General features: G+C 37.9%; 2 protein-coding genes across 2 annotated transcripts in view; one reads left to right on the plus strand and one right to left on the minus strand.

Moving 5' to 3' along the window:
* Positions 1 to 6: 6 nt before the first annotated feature.
* LOC121316874 (barrier-to-autointegration factor-like) lies at positions 7 to 3,801 on the minus strand. The gene is made up of 3 exons (XM_041252156.1): positions 3,762 to 3,801; positions 3,061 to 3,202; positions 7 to 2,637 (listed from the first exon to the last, which is right to left on the minus strand). The coding sequence occupies exons 2-3, from the start codon at positions 3,184 to 3,186 to the stop codon at positions 2,494 to 2,496; spliced, it is 270 nt and encodes an 89-aa protein (XP_041108090.1). The 5' UTR covers positions 3,187 to 3,202; positions 3,762 to 3,801; the 3' UTR covers positions 7 to 2,493.
* Positions 3,802 to 5,138: 1,337 nt separating this feature from the next.
* The window catches only part of LOC121316875 (glycogen phosphorylase, brain form), a 28,103-nt gene continuing 13,172 nt past the window's right edge, over positions 5,139 to 20,069 (plus strand). Inside the window, exons 1-7 of the mRNA XM_041252157.1 lie at positions 5,139 to 5,549; positions 8,715 to 8,816; positions 11,848 to 11,926; positions 14,228 to 14,331; positions 14,956 to 15,087; positions 15,812 to 15,923; positions 17,504 to 17,586. Of these exons, the coding sequence (XP_041108091.1) occupies positions 5,307 to 5,549; positions 8,715 to 8,816; positions 11,848 to 11,926; positions 14,228 to 14,331; positions 14,956 to 15,087; positions 15,812 to 15,923; positions 17,504 to 17,586 (855 nt within the window). The 5' untranslated portion in view covers positions 5,139 to 5,306. The remainder of the gene's footprint in view (positions 5,550 to 8,714; positions 8,817 to 11,847; positions 11,927 to 14,227; positions 14,332 to 14,955; positions 15,088 to 15,811; positions 15,924 to 17,503; positions 17,587 to 20,069) is intronic.

The raw sequence follows: 20,069 nt of genomic DNA on the forward strand, positions 1-20,069 counted from the left end.
TATATATATATATAAAAACAAATAAATGCACTTACCCATGACATGCGATTTCTGACTCAGTCACCAGTTTTCTGATACAAAGCCCATTTCTTAAGTGTACTTGTTTATCCGTCACAGCCCTGTCAGTCTGTCTTTACTGTGCACTTAAAAGCGCTTCCTCCAGTTCTGTGCATGGGTAACGTTTTAATTTAATTTTGCTGTTGCTAATGGGGAATTTTACATACTGCTACAATACGTACCGGATTGAAAAGTATGTACTGTGGTACAGTCCATGGTCATCTCTTGCAGCAAGTGATATTTTCAGAATCATATCATTCTGAATTAAAATACTTCTGTTAAATATAGTACCGTACCAACAAAACCAACTACAGTACACCAAAATGGAAGCCTACATAATTTAAAACACCGTCCTTTCAACTATGTATTTTTGACATAGAATGTTTGTGTTCCCTGAAAAAACGCTAAGGGTTGGAACAGGGCAGAATGAAATAATCCAATATGCATCACACTTGTTTAACAGTCACCAAGGTTAACATTTTATAGTCCGATGATTTACAGCCAATAATCGATAGCTGAAAATGTCGATCATCCAACCCTAGTTACTACTTTGTGTGATGTCTGTGCCTTTTCTTTAGAGTTGCTACCTTACTGTAACTTTTATGATTGTGTAAGGCTATGTTTAAGAGTGAGATTCAGTAACGGGAAAAAAAGTCTGCTTAGTCATGTGAGGATGATTTATTTTAAGTCTGTTTCACTAAGTAAAAAGAAGTGATCTGGTTTATTTCACACATTGTCATCATTTTTAGTCACAAGGCAGAGTTTACTTGCAAGGACAAATGAATATTAAAACAAACATTACTGTAATGAAGCATTTATTTTTGTGAAATGTAACCAATATTTGCATACCAAATAAAGTATTGTCACAATGTTTGATCTGCAATTTGTTTGCCACCCATTTCAAACTATACATAAAATACAAGTCATTTTTCCAGCACTTTCAACTACAAGCAATGGTTTAAGTTAGTCCACAAATATCTGGGATGGAAATTGTGCCTACAAGCGATAACCAAGAATTAAATTTGTGCTGTGCGTCTTTAATGGAACAACAGTAGGTGGAGTTTGTTTACAGAAATGAATTTGTCTAATGCCACTTAAAATAAAAAAAGTCAATGCACTTTAACTCTTTCAGTGAAGTCTTTTTTTTACTTGCTTCCATGTGTTAGATAATGTTAAACATACTAAAGATTAAGTTTAAGCGCATGGTCAGTGTACCCATCAATAAAGTCTAAACAATGTCAATGTCAAAGTGGCAGCTTGCATCTTGCATATAGGTTGACACTTCACATGCAGATAGTTACATATTGCCCCCAAACTGCTAGAATGCAGTAATTAATACTCTCCCTCCTCCCACGCTATTTCCAGACACCTATTACGTGCAGTACATTTTAAAACTAATAGCAAAAACATTTGATGACCTTATGTAAGTTATAATATGACAATACCAGTTACCATTGTCCTTTAGAGCAGGGTTTCCCAATCCTGGTCCTGGGGACCCCCTGTGGCTGCTAGTTTTCATTCCAATTGAGCTCTCAATTACTTAACTAGACCCTTAATTGAAGGGATCATTTGCTAAAACTTTTAATTTTTTAGCTCTTAAAACAGTTGGAGCGGTCTAGTTATGCAACTGCTAAGAGCTGAAAACAATTAACTGCTTAATTCAGAAAATAATTCAATTAAGAGTCTCGTTAAGTAATTGAGCGCTCAATTGGAATGAAAACCAGACAAAGTGGAGCTTCTGGACCGGTTTGAGAGCCACTGCTCTAGAGCAGGGGTCTCCACCCCTGGGCCTGGAGAGCTACTCTGGCTGCTGGTTTTTGTTTCCACCACTTTTAATTGAACCAATTATTGGCTTAATTAGTCAATATTAACAGGTGTCCAACTTCCAGACCTTTAATCACTTGATGTAAAGATACCTATAAAACCTGCTGGGTAGAGGCTCTCCAGGACTAGGGTTGGAGACCCCTGCTCTATATTAACACTATTGATCTGTCCTTGCCTATGGTATGTATTTTACTGTGGCAGAACGGTACAGACAGTATCAAATACCACTACTGTCTTCACATTGGAACCCCCACTTAAGCAACTAATATTTTACCTTGTGAATGAATTCAAAAGTAGCTAGTACCATATGTTTTTTTTTTAAGCTTAAAGTGTGTTGTTTCACAGTGGAAGCTATTGGTATAAACTGGTTTAATGTTGTAGCTGGCTCAAGTTATTTAAAAGCTTACATTTGCACATTGAAAGTTTAAGAAGCCATCATTAAAATTAAGTCATGTTTTAAATCACAAGAAACAAATCAAGCTTTGAAACATTCAAGTACTCTTCAGACCATACAATGGACAGCGATGTAATGGAATCTATCAAGGTTTTCAAAGAGTTCCAGTTAACCCAGCCAGCAGTAAGTGTACTCTGTAGAGAGGGATGCAGTACATTTCACAGGAAGGAATCACACCACTCTTTTAAACATGTGTAACATGAGGAGGCTTGTTTGGAATTGGCTCCACAAGTATCTTTCAACCATTCTATAAACAGTTCATCTTTTCTCAGAACAAGAAACTGACCCAAGACAACATATGCCTATAAGAAAAGGGGAACAGGTTTCAGTTTGACAAACATTACAATACACTGTTAATACAGCATGCATATATTCATCATCTTAAAAGATGCTTCTTCTAGATGTGCAACTTAATTACAGTCTTGAATTAAAATCAAATTGATGGCCTCCATAGCCATTATAAAATATAGCAATTGTGATGCAATTAACTGATTTAATACAGGTCATAAGTAGAAGATGACCTAGGAACCCTAGGCTGTTAAAGCAGTTGTCCATTTCAAACTAAGCTATTAAATTAAACCCATTTGGGCAAAGCTTTAGGCTTTGCACAGTTAGCAAAACATTTGTAACACCCACCTAGCAACCACTTCCAAAACTTCCACACACACACACGTTCATTAATGAGCCATACTTATTGTGACCTGCTACCAAACAATTTGTCTCACTTTATCAAATCCTTGCTCTTCTAGTTTCTTCCCAAGGACCTCTCCAATTCCAGAGAGTGCGGTCACATGTTTGTCCCCCATGGGTTCGGCTACGAAGTCTCTATGCTTCTGAGAGGTAGTGGACATGTCTGCAGGTCCCGATCTAGACATGAAGGAAATGAACTGCACATCATGTCAACTGCTTCTTGCCGTATATTTCCAACATGCCACTTAGGATTTCAGTTATAATTAGTTCATTATGTTGCATACTGGAAGCTTTAGCCAGATTTTCCATTCATGTCACGTGGCAACTGGATTTAGTTTTGTGGGGGTTTTTTTTGTTTTTTGTTTTAAACTAAATAAACAAAAAACACATACTTCGTGTGTTTTGGACAAGTCCACCGCTGTCATACCAAATACATTTAGGACACAGTTTACCGTTTGCCCCAACCCCTTTTTTCTTTAAAACGTGAGTAATTCTGATAATTAGGCTGATATGGTGATGCGAAAGTACATTTTACGAAGACACAGATAACTGAATGCTAAAACGCTGTCAATTTAACGAATACCCACTACAATATCGGCGACATTTTCTGCAAACAAACTTTGAATTTCCAGCTTCAATCGGCGTGTAGCTAACAATAACTACACATGTTTTGTGATGAACTTAAATAAATTAATTCCAATCATGAATAATGACTTAAAAACCAAAGTAACCTTACCTTCTTAAGTTGATAACCGTTTACCGCCAGAGCAAACCCCGCTCACTTTCTTCCTTTATCTAAAATGATCACGTGATCAGGGAATCACGTGAGTGGGGAGCCATTCAGAGAGTTCCATTTTTACAACGGGCAGTTTAAAATTCGATCCCATTTAAAGAAATAATGTTTTAAGAAACAATGTTTCTGTGTTTGTTTGGAAAAAAAAACAACAACTTAACAATACAATACAGCCATTGTTTTATATCAGTATTATGAATGACAACATATCTCTCTTTACTATAAGTAGACATTCTGTCTGGGTCTATTTGTGACAGAGAAATAAAATATAAGATAAGTTAAACACAAAACTCTAAGCAAACAGGAGCCAAATAACCTAAAATTAATTTTCTAAATATTTCTTCAATCTTGCTTCTCAATAGACAACTGGTGTTAAAGCAGACGAGTTGAACTGAAGTTGAAATGTCTACTACATATTCTGACAGTTCGATTTTACTGTTGTTTCTATTAATTGGCTATATTTTAAAGAGCAACTTGATATGGGTGTCAGTTTTCTTTACAGTGTTTACTTCATGTGGTTAAGAGTCACTTGTCATTTTACGTTCCAGTCATCCCATCTTGGTGTCTTTTTTTAAAACTCACAAGTTTAAAGCAAGTCCCAATTCCACAGTACATCTGCTACACCAGCGTGTAACACTAATCTGATCCACTGCAGCACTGTGAATGTAAGAAATACAGCATTAGGAATGTTGCCAGGTGTATTCTGAAAGTAGACCAGTTTCTGAGAAGCTCTACTGAGGCCTCATTAAGGATTTAAACTATTCAGTTTTAAATGACCCTAGGATGTAACAGTGATATGCAAAGTAAATGATACATAGCCGTACCAAGTTGCTCTTTCAGTTAATTTAGTTGTAGAATGGTTTGGATATATCTGAGCCCTTCCAGAATGGATCAGAATCATTGGTTAAAGTGTTGGCCACTGCATCTGTCTGCAATACTGACAGATACAGTATAGGGTCTATGCTAATCTACTACACTGCCCCATGCTTTTTGTTACTGGTGGCTAACATAAGTGACTAATAAGAGTTGGAAATATGGAACAAATAGTTTTCATACTGCATAACAAGCAAAAAAAAAAAATAGGTGTATCTGTTTAAATTAATTATATTTACATTTTTGGAGTGTAGTTTGTGGCTGACAGCTTCTGATCAAGATAGACCAGACAGGTAATACATGTTATCTGCTGAGCTCTTAAAGAGTGGCCGATATTGTCACAGAACGACTTATGGAAAAGGAATGAAGCAGAAGATCACATACTGCGTTTGAAAAAAAATATACTGTCGCTTTAAATATTCTGCAGCATTGGCAAGCCTACGTCAAGGGTGTTTTGCAGTTCCCCATCGGGTTCCCCCTGGTCAGTAAGCAGAAAATACTGAAGGGGGAGTGATTTGGTTGTGTTTGCCATAGTAACATCGCAAAGATCTGGTGCATTTCTTTAAAATTTTTCTTAAAAGGGGGGGAAAGCAACTATATCTGCCTTTTTTAACAATGGCTACTCCGCTGACAGACAGCGAGAGAAGAAAGCAGATCAGTGTGAGGGGCATCGCAGGGTTAGGAGATGTCGCCGAGATCAAGAAGAGCTTCAACAGGCACCTCCATTTCACTCTTGTGAAAGACAGGAATGTCGCAACACCCAGGGATTACTACTTCGCTCTGGCGCATACCGTCAGGGACCACCTTGTTGGGCGATGGATTCGGACCCAACAGTATTATTATGAAAAGGATCCAAAGGTAAAGTGTCAAAGCCCGGTATATCAGGAAGTGGTGTCACTGGTATCAGTGGTATCAGGAAGTTTTACACTACCCGGTTTGCAAAACCAAACGTGTTATTCCTTTGAAACTGCAAGTAACAACAAAACAGACTAGCTTCTGTAGTTATGAAATTGGTTTAATAAAAGCATAGTGTAATGCAAACTATTTATTTATTTATTTATTTATTTATTTGACAAACGCTGATAAATTAGAGGTTACAAAATATACTGTCATTTGCAACAGTGACGGGTTGGTGCACATTGTGTTTGAATATTACTGCTGCTACAGTTTTGATGTTTACTGTAATCATGAACGGCAGTTGTTGACACCGTACAAACAATGTTTTGAATACAATTTGAACTTTTTAATATCAATATGAGTGGTTACTTTCCTAATCAAAAGAGAAAAATGGAAAAAGCTGCATATTTAGAGCTGTGTACTTGCAGTACACCCACACACCAGCAAGCTGAAGCAAGGGAACCAGTACAAATTAAAAACACATTATTTTCTTTTCTTTCAATGACTAGTTTATTAGAGCTTTGTGAATTTGGCCGCTACATAAACTGTTTGGATGAAATATTAAAGTGACTTCCAATTTAAAATGTCTTCCGTATTTTATCCCTTTGGTGTTTTGGAAATATTGGCTTTACCTATAGCTTCGAAATAACTGAAAGACAAAAAAAAAAGATATGTCTTGTCACAACAGTGACACTTGAAATCTGTGTCTCCATTGATATTGTTATTGAACACTGACATCTTATTGGCTGGTCAATTTAGAAGCATTTGCCAGAATTTGCAAAAGATGTATTTTTATGTTATTCCATGGTTACCCAATCTTTCACCTGGTTCTTTCAGGGCTTTTGCAGACCTTGATAAAATGTAAGAACAAATAATTACATTATAGCCGTGACACCTAGAAAACCAATAACATGTTTCATTTGTTTGCAGCCACTGTATGCCTAGACCTTGGCTACAGGCCAGTGGAGAGCCAGCAAATGACTGTATTTTCTGCTTCACAGTGGTTCCTGCTTACTGGACTGCAGCCTTTCCCTGCTCTGTTTGCTAATAACATTACTTATTAGGTACCACCCAGAATTGTTTTGCTTTATTGCAGAATCATGGGGCAGAGAACAAATGCCTGGATTTGCCACTTTCCATTATTAAGCTTTGTTAAAAATGCCCTTTCAAATGTAATGCAAGACTAAAACCAAAAAGTATGAAACATGTCTTATTACAGAAAATGGGACTGTTTTGTCATTTACTAAAGGAAATATCCCAGGCCTTATTACAGTACAGTGGTAAATCGGGGAAAATATTCCCAATGCTAGCTCAAAGTACTCCTCTGATTGGCTTTTAAAACAATCAGTGCAGATATGTTGAGTGAAGGACAGCTTTTAATGTTTTGAAATCAACACATGAATGAATGAATGAATGAATTTAATGTATGCTGCTAAATACTTCTTAAAGGCAATTATCAAGGGGGTAAATGGTCTTATCCAACAAACAAGCCAATTGAAATTATAAAGATAATACCGGTAACCATTGCAGATCAGGCTTTGCATTGGAAAGCTGGACTAATCTTTAAGATTTGCTATCAATTAATTTTGGTTGGTGCTGAATCCAGAAGATGCTATGACATAATCAGGGCATATGCTAATGAACACCTGAGTCTATGGTAACCTCATTAGATTAAATAGCAAAACAGGGATTGAATATCAAATCTGTGTAACGCAGTATACCTCAGTTACTGCCATTGCAAGGGTTATGCTGTTGTTGGTAATTGGTGTCCAGATCAAGCTGATTTGACTACACTGCTTTACAGTATGTGTCCATGGATAAAATAAGCTTGGTTGTGTGTTTATTTATTTATTTTAGAACCTAAATCAAACCTACCCAGGTGGCGCTTGGCCAACTGTGCGCTGTCTCCTAGGAATGCCCAGTCATGGTCAGCAGTGACATAGCATGGTTTTGAACCTGCCATCTCCAGGCTATAGAGCACATCCTGCACTCCATGTGGAGTTCCTTTACTGGATGCGCCACTCGGGAGCACCCTTGGTTATGTATTTTAAACTGTATCATTACCAATAATGGTTACAACTTCCAGGGTTATAATGTGGTATGCCCAGGCTTCCTGACTGGACAAAACGTCCTTAGCACTACCAACATTATCACAGATATCCTTTTTATTTTAATGTAGTTTGGTTCTTGGAAGTTAATACCAGGAAGTAACAGTTGAATCTGTTCATCGGTACTGTTGAACTTGAAAGACAAGAAACACTAGAAAATCATGAAAGAGGAGGAGTGGTGGCTCACTCTAAAATCACGTACAATTTTAAACCCTTAGTTAGCACATCTGTAATCCTGATGCAGGGTAAATTGCATAGCAGTTTAATGCAGTTAGGAGTTGTCCTTTGGGTGCTTGGTCTAGCTGGTTTGGTTCCTGTCACTAGTGCATCACAAGCTATTGGTTTTAGTGCTTGGTTGTAGTTTTGTAATAGGTATTTAGGTTTATTAAAGCTATGTTGACTGTATCAAGCCATGGGGTTAGCAAACCACTGCAATATTTCAGCCCCTTTTTTGTTGTATACCAAAGCCGCTAGGTTTTGTCTATTGAAGCTGAGGTGTGACTAAATAAACTCTCATAGTAAAGCCTGAAATAGGTTACCCTGCTATGCCTTGGAAGACGTATAGTATCTGTTATCATCTTGTGAGTTCATGCCATATAACCGGACATGGGAATCAAAATAATTATTACCCAAAGCTCACTTCATACAGTGTGTGTATGTGTGTGTATACATATACATATGTTATTATTATTACTACCCCAAACAGAGGAATAAGCAAGACCCAGTAAGCTGGTTTCATGTTCCACACTGTGTATGTCATATGCTCCTTACGGGTGAATTGCTGTACCTTGCCGGTTATGAGGCATGTGAGACAGAGTGCCTCAGTATTTTAGATTTGCAATTTGGTATTGTTTTTAGGCTTTGGAATACAAATTATAATGTTATGAAAGCACTACAAACCCTTTTATGTTTGTGTTTTTATGTCTGTTATTACTGCCATCAATGTCTGTTAACAGTATCTTTATTTCACTAACCAATAACTACATCTGCCAAAAGGAAAATTTTATTTCTTTTGCAGAGGATTCACTACCTGTCTCTGGAGTTCTACATGGGGCGAACCCTGCAGAACACAATGATAAACCTGGGACTGCAAAACGCCTGTGACGAGGCCATCTATCAGGTAGATATTGCGTTTCAGGAAGAGTTTTCACCAATACATTGGGTGTGCCTGCTTTTCTAGTTTGAAATTGTTTACGCGACATCTCCATGGCTTCTTAAATAGGATCTAAAAAGAGTTGTTGTTTTTTTTTGTTGTCTTTCACAGATTAAAATCTCACTAGATTAGTGTATAATACATTCATTCAATAATGCACTTTATAAAGTAGATTCTCGCTGAATCCTGGTATTCCGTATTGACCTATAATCTGCAATATACTTTCATAATGAGATGCTTGCTGACAAGTCACCAATATCATCAATGTGTGGGCAGTTAATGAATGTACTGTATGTATGGAAAATACATACGGTTTCTCATGCATAAAGTAATATTGTGGAGGCCTCCTTGAGAAACGGTTAGCTTCCCATTTAACACACATGCCTGTAGCTTTGGATAGCGTATGTTATTTATAAGCTTCATAAGAGGAAGATGTTTGGGGGAATCATTGGGTCAGCAGCCCTGGTGTTAGATAAGACAACCTTCGTAAACACTGCATAGTTGACATGGTATTGCACAGTGTCCTCATGCATTTGTCTGGTTGTTGATACACAGCATACATAACGGATCTCTTAGCGTCTGATGAGTTACTAATACTGACATCACATATTTACCTCTTGATTACAGTGCTTTCTCTTTAGTTGAATGATAAGACATTCGTCTTTAAACTGTATGGTTTGTGATTCGCGTCCAGATAGGCCTTTCCATACAATTCACTGGGCTGAGATGCCAAATTCATTACAGTAGATAGCATTCATCCATTTACAGTATGCATGCTATAAAATATTCTGCTGTGATATAGGGGACCAGGAATATAACCACCACACAATTCCAATCTTAAGGGGGTATTATGTTAAGGGTTAGCATTTGAGAGTTAAACAAATAGTTCCCTTTTACCAAGTGGTTGTGAATACAAAACAGTGCTGGTGTTGCCTTACATTCTGTTTTAATACTATTTTAGAAGTCCTATAATGCACACCCATTATACCAGACTTCTAAGGTACCAGTAATGTAATTTGAATTGTTTATTTTGACTAACATGACCTTTTGCAAATATCCATAGAACTTGCATTCATTCTAGGACAGAATAATTTGTTCTGCAAATCAAATACAAAACTCTGTATCTCCCTGTCTCAAGTACGTTTTGGTCAGAGAGAAGATAGCAGGAGTCATTTCACATCTGTGCTGTCCCACATGCTATTGACAGTGTGTCTGTGTGATTGATTTCCAAGTGTTAAAGGTTTTGGTTAAATGCTGCCTCTGTCACTGGCTTAGAGGTCTGCTTTACCACCTATATAAGACTGGTAATGAACAGACATTGGAAATGAATGTTTGTCCTCAGAAATAATCCTTTTTTTTCAAAATGTATATATACAGTGCTCCCTCACTATACCACGGATCTTGGGGGACACATAATATGAGCGTTATAACCGAAGAATGTTATAAACAGGGGAGGGGGTAGGGGGCTGCGGGACACATAACACACACACCTGACTAAACTACAAAATAAAATAACTCCCTCTCTATAATACACCTATAGTGAAGCAAAAATGTAACTTTCTGTGAATTAACCATACATTAAGCACCATGTATGGGTCATTTTAAGTAGTAGTTTTGAAACTGTAAATAGCCTGATTAAACAGCGGTCGGAAGTTCAGTTCAAAGCGACAGACAAGCAAACCAAGTGCCAGAAGGAGAGCGGGTCAGGAGAGGGGAAGAGGGAATGGGCTCGCCCCAGGTTCGGCTGCCAGAGTGGGGCTGAAGCAAAGCTGAAGCATCTCGTCTCCTGGAGATAGCCGCAGCTCCTCTCGCAGCAAAAAAGTAAATACATTAGGAAAGATAACCACGTAATAGGCCTAATATTTATTTAGTTATAAAACGAATGCTAAATAAGATGTCTGTTATAAAGTGCCAGCGCAGCTTTTCCTTAGTTCAGATACTGTATCAAAAGGGAGAGACAGAAACGGAAGTTAGACTGAAAAGTTGTTTATAGTTTGAACAACACCGGTACTGTATTTACTGTAGAAATATTCCATGAATCCCTACTATGTGGAATTGAGAGACAGTGTGTAGGAGCATTATATCTGAGGCTGGTTATAACTGAGAACCTTATAGAGAGGGAGTGCTGTATATTTGTTGTGTGACAGCCTAAAGTGCAACCCCATCGTAGCTGGCTGAATGAATTCCCTAGAGGCAGAGCTATATCAGTATTTCAACAACACTGGTAAGAAATCAAAATCAATAAAACCCAGCCCCCCCTCCGAGGCAAGCAGTGTTTCAACAGTTATGAAACTGTAGGGCCTGTTGACATAAGTGTTGCCAATAACAACCACGAGCTTTTGAAATTCTAACCGTTGCAACAAAATTCCACAGCAGGCCCAGCACTTGATTTTGACCAACCACAGCCAGACATTTTGTAGTTTCAGTGAACTTTAGCCCCAAACCGTACTGCTCTTTTTCCTTAAGAATGACTTGCCTGATAAGGAAATCAAATTTTATGGATTGGAGTCCTTGCAGTGTATCAGAAGTATAGTATAACAAATAAACAAAGCAACATATAAAAGCTAATGAGTCAGTGAGTGTTGTTTGGTTTAGGAGGTGCTGTTGTCCCCTAGGCCCTAGGTCTTGGATTTAGTCAGTCACATATTACTGAGTAAGAAGATTATGTACATTAAATAAAACAATGTAAATGCAGTGTTTAATTGAAGTCAATGAAAATCCTTAGCAAATCATTGAATATCATTTTATAACCATAAAACACATAGTTACCAAGTTAGATTACATTTCTCAAAATACCTATGAATGGCACAGTGAGTATAGTAAGCTGGAATTGGAACTGAAGGTAAAGTTCAGGCAAATTTCCAGATGAGAGTTATTGTCCTTGACATGCTTCTGTGACAAAGCTCAGATGAAAGGGTTGAAACTTGTCTCTTACAGTGAAGGTCTCCTCACCCTCTCATGCACTGAACTGCTGTCTCTCTCTCTTTCTCACTTACAGCTGGGTCTGGATCTGGAGGAGCTGGAGGACATTGAAGAAGATGCGGGGCTCGGGAATGGAGGACTCGGCCGGCTTGCAGGTAAAGTGCATTGGCTTAGTTTGGACAGCCAGCCAGATATTTCAAATGTTATAGATTTGCATACAGTAACAATGCTCCCTTGTATGTCAATATTCTTTCACTATGTACTTAACCATTATTTTGTTTTGCTTTACTGGGCTTGCTTATCTTGTGTAAGAAAATGAAAGAAGATATTGAAGAGATGTCACCCAAAGATCTTACGTTTCATAAGAATTGGCAGGCCGTTTGTGCACTTGTTTTTGCTGTGTGTACAGCATTTACTGTAGTAAAATAAAATACAACAATTATATTTTTATAGTGTGTTCTTAACTGTGTTCTGTCAGTTTTCCATTTTATTATCCTGTATTTGGAACCTGGATTTAACGGATTCAACCTGACGCCCCAGGGTCGTAGAGTTGACGTGAAGGCCAAGGTGGGGGAGGGGAGTTGACTCAAGACAGGGGTGGAATAACAAGCAACATTACTGGAATATTTTTAACATTAGCTAGATAGATTATGTTTAGAATTAGGTATGTTTAAAATTCAAAAGCGTAATCAATCGGACTCAGAGTCTTTGTTGATGGATCCGAAATGAAACATGCTTACAATTTATTCAATCAATGCACAGAGCAACTACTGTACTGCACAGCCTATTCTACTCACTTGAAGCGCGAGATTTGAAATCTCAGGCATTATTTGTGCATGGTTATTTTTTATTTATTTATTTATTTATTTTTGAGCATGGTTATTAGAAATTGTGAAAAACTTACTTTCAGCTAAAAGTGGGGGTGGGGCGATAGATCAAAAATGGACGTTGACTCGGCAGAAGCCGATAGAAAATAAAAATGTTCTATTACTTTTTCTCCTCAAACTCCCTGTGGTCTGCTGCCTCCCGGATCCTGGTTTTGTGAGTGCTAGTTTGGCTTCAGTGTCAGCAGGGCCTTGTGATGGACTGTTGGCCTCGCAGATGGCCGTGACAGCTCCCCGGCAATTTCCTGTTTGACTTCCCTTCTCATGCACTGGACAAGGAGCTTAACCCTGTGTGTGCAGACAAGACTGGGGGTCTCTACCTACATTATTTAGTATCTCATAAACCGTAGACACGGGTCCTCCACATACTACAGAAGTTCTGAATAGCAGCATTTCATTTACAGCCCTTCAAAATTAACAATGTTTTATTTTAACTTTCTAACTTTCCATATCAGGCTGAATGGGGTATAAAGAATGGAGCCCATACATACTGTCCTAGATTTCTGCTAATATACAGATGTTTGTTTTCTAGACAACTAGACAAAGATTATTTTGTTTTCAGGGAAATGATTGCTAACCCAACGGCTTGATCCAGTCTTTTGATTGCATCTTTATATTGTATTAATAAGCTTGTTATCAGCGGTGAAGGCTGCTATGAGGCTGCTGTGGAACCCTGACTCATTACACGTGATGTGTGAGCAGTCTGAGAACTTCGAGTCTGTCTTACTTGGTTGGTTTTATAAAGGAGACAAAGTTGATCTCAAAAACTCAGTTCTTGGAAGAGACCCAGTCTAAATGCAGTATACTGTGGTAAAAAGTGAGTACATGGTTAACCATTATACAACTAAAATGTACAGTCTGAACTTGTTTGTTTGCAACTTTACTGTGGGATACAGAGCAATATATCTTATTTTCTGGCATTTAGCCAAGGTCAACATGACTGAAGTACACATCAAATCCTGAAACGAGAGCATTGAAAGTCATTTTGTTTTAGAACACGTTAAAGTTTTTAAACTTCTGGTTTAAACAGGTTGAGTCTATCCCAGTATATTTGGTTTCACCAGATGTTACATTAAAAGAAGATGTACAGTCTAGCCCAGAAGACAATTTTACTTTGTCCCTTTGGTGGCCGGAATATTATGTCATCAACTGTCATATTTTATGATCATTTGTTTAATATGCAGTATGTAAATATGCAAAAAATGTCTTTGTGTCCATGTGGTAACGTAAGTCTGTGAAGGCCACTAGGGGTCTTCTAATTTGATTTCCATTCTCACATTTTTTTAGCCAGTCAGCGTACATTTTAAAGGGAAAACTTTTTCTTGCCATCGCCTTTACATTTCCTTTTTTTTCTGGCATCTCCAGTTATGAAAGAAGACCTCTTCAGTCACCACTTGTCTTTATGAAAAATACAAAGAGCTTTTCTTCCTGAGAGGAGTGACATTGAAATGCAGCAGGTTGAGTTCAATAAATAAGGAAAATGTCACAGCTTCTGTGCTCAATGAAAACAGCAATATTGTACTCCTTGTGGATTCCTAATCAATCATCCAGTGTTTTCATTTCCTTTTTTAGCCTGTTTCTTGGACTCCATGGCATCCTTAGGACTGGCTGCCTATGGATATGGAATCCGATATGAGTTTGGTATTTTCAACCAAAAGATCTCCAACGGCTGGCAAGTAAGCTAATTTAGAATAGGAAATAAACACAAGCTATCTGGCAGCAATTCCAATTTGGGACTGCAGTTCAGACAGTGTTATTGTGTTTCTTCGTTTTTAATGTCATATGTTAAACAACACAGATCCTCTCAATAACAGAACTCATTTTCTCAGTGTAAAGCAGCAAGCATTTAGGTGTTAGGTCCTCTGTTTTTTTGTGTTTGTGTTATTTGTACAGGCTAGACTTTTTATTGATGCCACTGTAGTCACATAATTACCAAAATAAGAATAGATAGAATATCCTATCAATATTATACCATGTCCTGTTCCTCCAAATGCACCACAGGTGGTAAAACTTTTGTTTTGACATGTGCTTCCCACAATAAAAATGAACCAAATGTCTCCATTTTAGTTTTTACACCAGACTATTCAATGCGCACATTACTCAGATATGACTTTTACTTGATAAAGTAACCAGGGAGTTGCTGCGTGTTCACATGCTGTGGACGGCTTTGAACTTCCACTGAGGCTACAGATCCATTCTGTGTGAAACCTACATACTGTACAAATGTGAGGATCTGTATGGCTATAGTACAGTGACCCCGCCATGTTAGTCATGTTACAGAACCACCATAATGATTGCAGGTAGAGGAAGCAGATGACTGGCTGCGCTATGGGAACCCCTGGGAAAAGGCCCGTCCTGAGTACATGCTCCCTGTGCATTTTTATGGAAGAGTTGAGCACACCGCTAAAGGAGCCAAGTGGCTTGACACACAGGTAAGTATCTGACCTACTGCTAGTCCCTCTTTAATAAAAGCTGTTCATTTGGTGCAATTTGACCAATATTGTTGCTCAAACAGTTAAGAATTTTATTTTTATTGCTTTAGGAAAATACTGTTTCAACAGAATTCTGAAAAGGGGGATGGAATTTCAGTGAAACCTGAAAATTTGATCAAACTGAATCTTGTTCACCTCCTACATCCAACACTAGTCATACTGTGGTGTGTGTTCCTTGGAGGGGGCAAGGGCTCTGGAGCTAGGGGTGCTGGGGTGGCTTTGCATGGCTTCCATCATACACAGGGGTTATAGTTTTGTTCAATGGCTTTCAGCACCCCCACTTTAAAAATTGTTCCAGTGCCACCTGGGGATCCTATACCATTCAACTTCTGTTATGTGTGTTTATCTGCAAAAGCAAGACTATCTGTACTGTGCATTTTCAAACCATTGCCAAGCTAGTTTTGTGCAGGTGACCTATTTCTTACCCTGAAAAACTTGTAATATGTGCACTCTTACTCGCTGCCTTAGATGCCAGTGTCTTTGTGTCCACCATAGATCTCATTACAAAAAAATGACAGATTTATAGTTAGTGCCTAAGAGAAAGATCCATTCCTGTTTTTTTTTTTTTAATCAGTGTTGCATTTGGCTGTAGCATTGCTTTTGAGTCTTTGTCATTTAAGTAAGGAATGTCTGTGAGGCTAGCCCCTTTTTGCCTGTGTTGTAGATAGTGCTTGCCATGCCGTATGACACCCCAGTACCAGGATACAAGAACAACACTGTCAACACCATGAGACTCTGGTCTGCCAAAGCACCCAATGATTTCAACCTCCAGGAGTGTAAGTTATTTTTATCATCTGTATCTATACCGGTTAGTTTCAGTTCCAGACCTCAGCATGGTCCTACATCTGTAGAATTGGACTCCCCAATCTGTAGTTTTCAGAAACTGTAAGTTTATATTTATTCCTAACATGAGTGGGATTATTGCACACATTTTCTGAGTATCTCAGAGAATAACTAGTTATTCGTAAAGTAAGCCTAACTTTTTTTAACAGAACTTTTTTTCTCGCAAGGCAAAACAGTTCTAATGTGAACAGCTATGATTCTCATACAGCAGACTGGCACAAGTCAGACATCACACCTCTAATTAAACAGACGTAGAACACAGGCATTTAACATAGCTGAAAACAAGCTGCTACACCTGTAGTTGCAGAGGAATCCATTTGTTTAAAAAATAGAGTAATTTAAACCAAGTCATAAAAAACATTTGACTATCGCACAGTTTAATGCCCAAATCATTACGTTCTCCACTAACGTTAAGACTGGTTTGGTAGTTTGATCGCAGTGGTAATGTTGTAAATGGTCCCTCCGATTTACGTGTCATTTGTAGTGAAAACGCATGCTGTCACACTACCCAGTAATGGTGGATAGTTCCCATGAAACCAATAAAAGTAGCTGACTGTTTACAAAGTAAGTGTTAACTTCCCCTTTTAACTTTTAGAGAGGTACAATGGTAGTCATAGTGTATATTGCTGATGGAGGCATAGTTCATTCTCACAGCAAAAGGTTGTCTGCAGTTTCTTTAAATATTAATAGCCAATAAAGCAGCAAAATACACTTGATGGATGACATGTTTATTGTTACCATTTCATTCCTGTGGAAAATTGGCTCCACTTGAACTTAGCACTAGTGATAACCCCTGGTTGACCCAGCAAGATGTCCTTATGTATGTTGACAGGCCTGTAGATAAGCCAAGGCCTTTGTATTTTCGGCTCCACTGTCTCCATGGCAGTTGGAGTCATTATTTCCAGAGTAGCAACTGACTATGGAACATACAGTAAGTACAATTAAAAACTCTGAAAGCTAAAAGTGATTATTTTGTTTTATAGTTTGGTTCCTGAAATACTTTGGTCTGTTTTTCAGTTTAGAGCTTATGCCATATAAAAGCAAATACCCAGGCCATTATGCCAATGTCGGCTTCATTGTTGCTTTGCCAAGGCTTAGGCAGAACGTTTTTCTGGGAAGGAATCTGACTGGAATATCAAGTAGATTTGGGCTGATACCATGTGATGGAGATGGTGTGAATTGTTTTGCAAGTTGCCTGTATCAGCTATAAAAATAAAAAACATAGAATCAACAGACCTCTCTCTTGCCTGGTATAATTGGCAATTGATTGGAATTGTATTTTCTTTGGCTTCAAAAGCCCTCCTTGTTGGTCCACCAGACAATCCTGAAAAAAAAGCAGTTAAACTTTTTTACTAGTGTTAAATATTTCCTCTGAATAGGACACTATGTCCAGCACGGGCAATATTTGTTTAATTATGTTATTAGCTGAACTACTCATTAAAGGATGTTGGAGCTAATTATCCTCTTAAGTCTACACTAATCCACTCTCTGGACTTCTCCTTTTGACTTGCAGTCAACGTAGGTGACTACATCCAGGCTGTGCTGGACAGGAACCTGGCTGAGAACATCTCCAGAGTGCTCTATCCCAATGACAATGTAAGTATAAACCTGCAGGCTAATGCCGAAGCCAACAGCTGAAATGCCACTTCTGTTGCTGTGCTGCTAACCACCAGTTGGAATAAGTGGTTTGGTCAGTAGTTGGCAAAAGTACAGTGCACACTGTGTGCGGTGTTAAATGATGGATTTAGTTCTGGGAAAGGCTGACAATCTGTACAGGGAATTGGGACACTCTTGTTTGGTTTGTGCTGCTTGTTTAAACTTGTTTATGGGCTTTGTGACTTCATTGTGTTCAGTTATACCACTAACGGTCATACAAAATGAATGTCTTCTTCAAGCTGTTCAAATATTTGTATTTATTTATATTGTTACTTAAACCCTTCTCAGCCACAGCCTTTCCCCTACCACGTCTGCAGCTGCTTAAAAAGTTGCATGAAAGTTGATTATGGTTTCATGAGTAACTCCTTCAGTTCTGCTCTATACTCATAATAGTCTATACTTTCTATACTTTAAACCATATCAAAATGCTTAAAAGCCTTTCTGCACTTTTCTTTCCTTTCTAGATATAGTAAACCGGTTTCTTTTGGAGAATAAAACAAGTTCCAACTTGTATTTAAACTCCCACAGATTGTATGCACAAAACCATATTAAAGAAAGAGTGGTAATCGATTATAGTGATTCTTTTAATATGCAGTACTTTTGTTTTCTGGTCATGTCTACTCGTACTTACTAAAGTACAATCTAATCAAACACCAAGGTGTATAATCCCATTAAATAAGCCTTGTAAAAAGCAGTTGGAGAGGAATACTCTTGTAAAGGCTTTTCCTGGGAGTCTATACCCTAGTGATCTTCTGGCAGGTACAGTAAGATAACTGCAGTATTGTAGTTCAGCTTTTTCAGCTAGAAGTCTTTCTCAATGTCTTTGTAATTGAACAGATTACATTTTTTTTTTGTACATTAATGGAGTGCTAACCAATGTCTTAAATAATCTGAATCACCTAATTGACATAACGAAAAGCTAGTGTAGCACTAAACAAATCTGTAAAAAAAACTGAATGAGCTTGAAAGAAGTATCATTGCTTGTTTAAAGCACCAGAAGTATCATTACTTGTCTGCTTCAAATACACATTCCCTTTTCTCTTTGAATTAAATAAGCAGTAATAAAAGGTCTATTTAACAAAAATGTATTGAAAACACTCTCCCACTATGGACATTATAGATAAGCAAATACACTTCTAACTGTTGCTTCTGATGCTGCGCAGAAATGCTGTTGGGGGAGAGCCACTCTTTGAGTACTCAATAAATCACTTAGTGTAGTGCAAAACAACCAACCCTAATCATAACCCTAAGCTATTTGTAGGTTTATTCATCTAAATCAGCTCTCCACGCCTGCCAGTGTGTGCATAGCACTTACAGTGCTGGACACAACTTGCTTAAAGTCTATTTTTGTCTGGAGTTTGTATGAGCTCTCCTGGGTTTAGACTTCCTTTCAATTGGTTCACTTATTTCACAATCTGCTGCCTCCAAGTCAGTGGCGGCGGCAGGATTTAATTCCTGACTCGGCCCCAAATTTTAACGGACGGGCCATTTATAACTTAATGACGTAAACGTAATGACGTAATTACCAATATGTGTACTGAGGACACACTATACTAGTTAGTGGTCCTCAAAGTAATTTTGGCACGGTTATACATTTATCTTACTTGGCTGTTTGCAGACACGCTGACTATCGCACTCCTTTCTCAAGACATACACAGAGTGTGTGTGTGTGTGTGTGTGTGTGTGTGTGTGTGTGTGTGTGTGTGTGTATATATATATATATATATATATATATATATATATAAGAGTTTTAGTGGGAGTTATTCTTGGTTCACTCTGATGAAGCCAACTCTCAAGCAGTAATTGTGCGTACTGCGCTTATTCGTTAAATAATTTATATAAAATATGCAGTGTAGATATTTTTAAATAGCATATTTACACAGATAACCATGAATAAACTAAAATAAAAGAGGATAGAGAGCGTCTCGCTTTGTTTCAATTTGACAACTTTGTCAACACTACTGTTTTAAAGATCGCTCATCTCCAGTACAATTATTCGGAAAAGGTGGATTTGTAACTAAATATACTACGGTGTTTCCATTGTCTGGTGAAATAAAAATTATATAGCGATAGAAAATAAAATTCTACATACTGAAAAGTATTATTTTTCTCAATAACAGTCGGTGAAATTCACTGCTTACCCGGCATATTAACAACCAGCCTCTGCTCACGAATGATTGGACAGCTGTCATATCTTTCACTTTCCCATTGGCTACTCACTCAACTTCAATTTTCATGCAGAATACCATGAACGGCCTCTGCTTGCTTATGATTGGACAGCTGCGTAAAACTTGCCATATATGACTCTCCTATTGGTTAAACTTACTGTCAGTACCTCTAACTGAAACAGACACAGTTTATGTCCCACCCAGCTAACTTATGATTGGGCTACCGCACAGACAATGCAGATATTCAATTGGTTG

This window comes from Polyodon spathula, chromosome 6 (assembly GCF_017654505.1).
Source record: "Polyodon spathula isolate WHYD16114869_AA chromosome 6, ASM1765450v1, whole genome shotgun sequence".
NCBI lineage: Eukaryota > Metazoa > Chordata > Actinopteri > Acipenseriformes > Polyodontidae > Polyodon > Polyodon spathula.

Bases quoted from the DNA above. Each gene is read 5' to 3' on its own strand.
- LOC121316874 (XM_041252156.1), bottom strand. From the start codon at position 3,186: ATGTCCACTACCTCTCAGAAGCATAGAGACTTCGTAGCCGAACCCATG. The intron at 2,638-3,060 runs GTGAGACAAATT...CTTTTCTTATAG, and splicing joins AAGAGCAAGGATTTGATAAA to GCATATGTTGTCTTGGGTCA.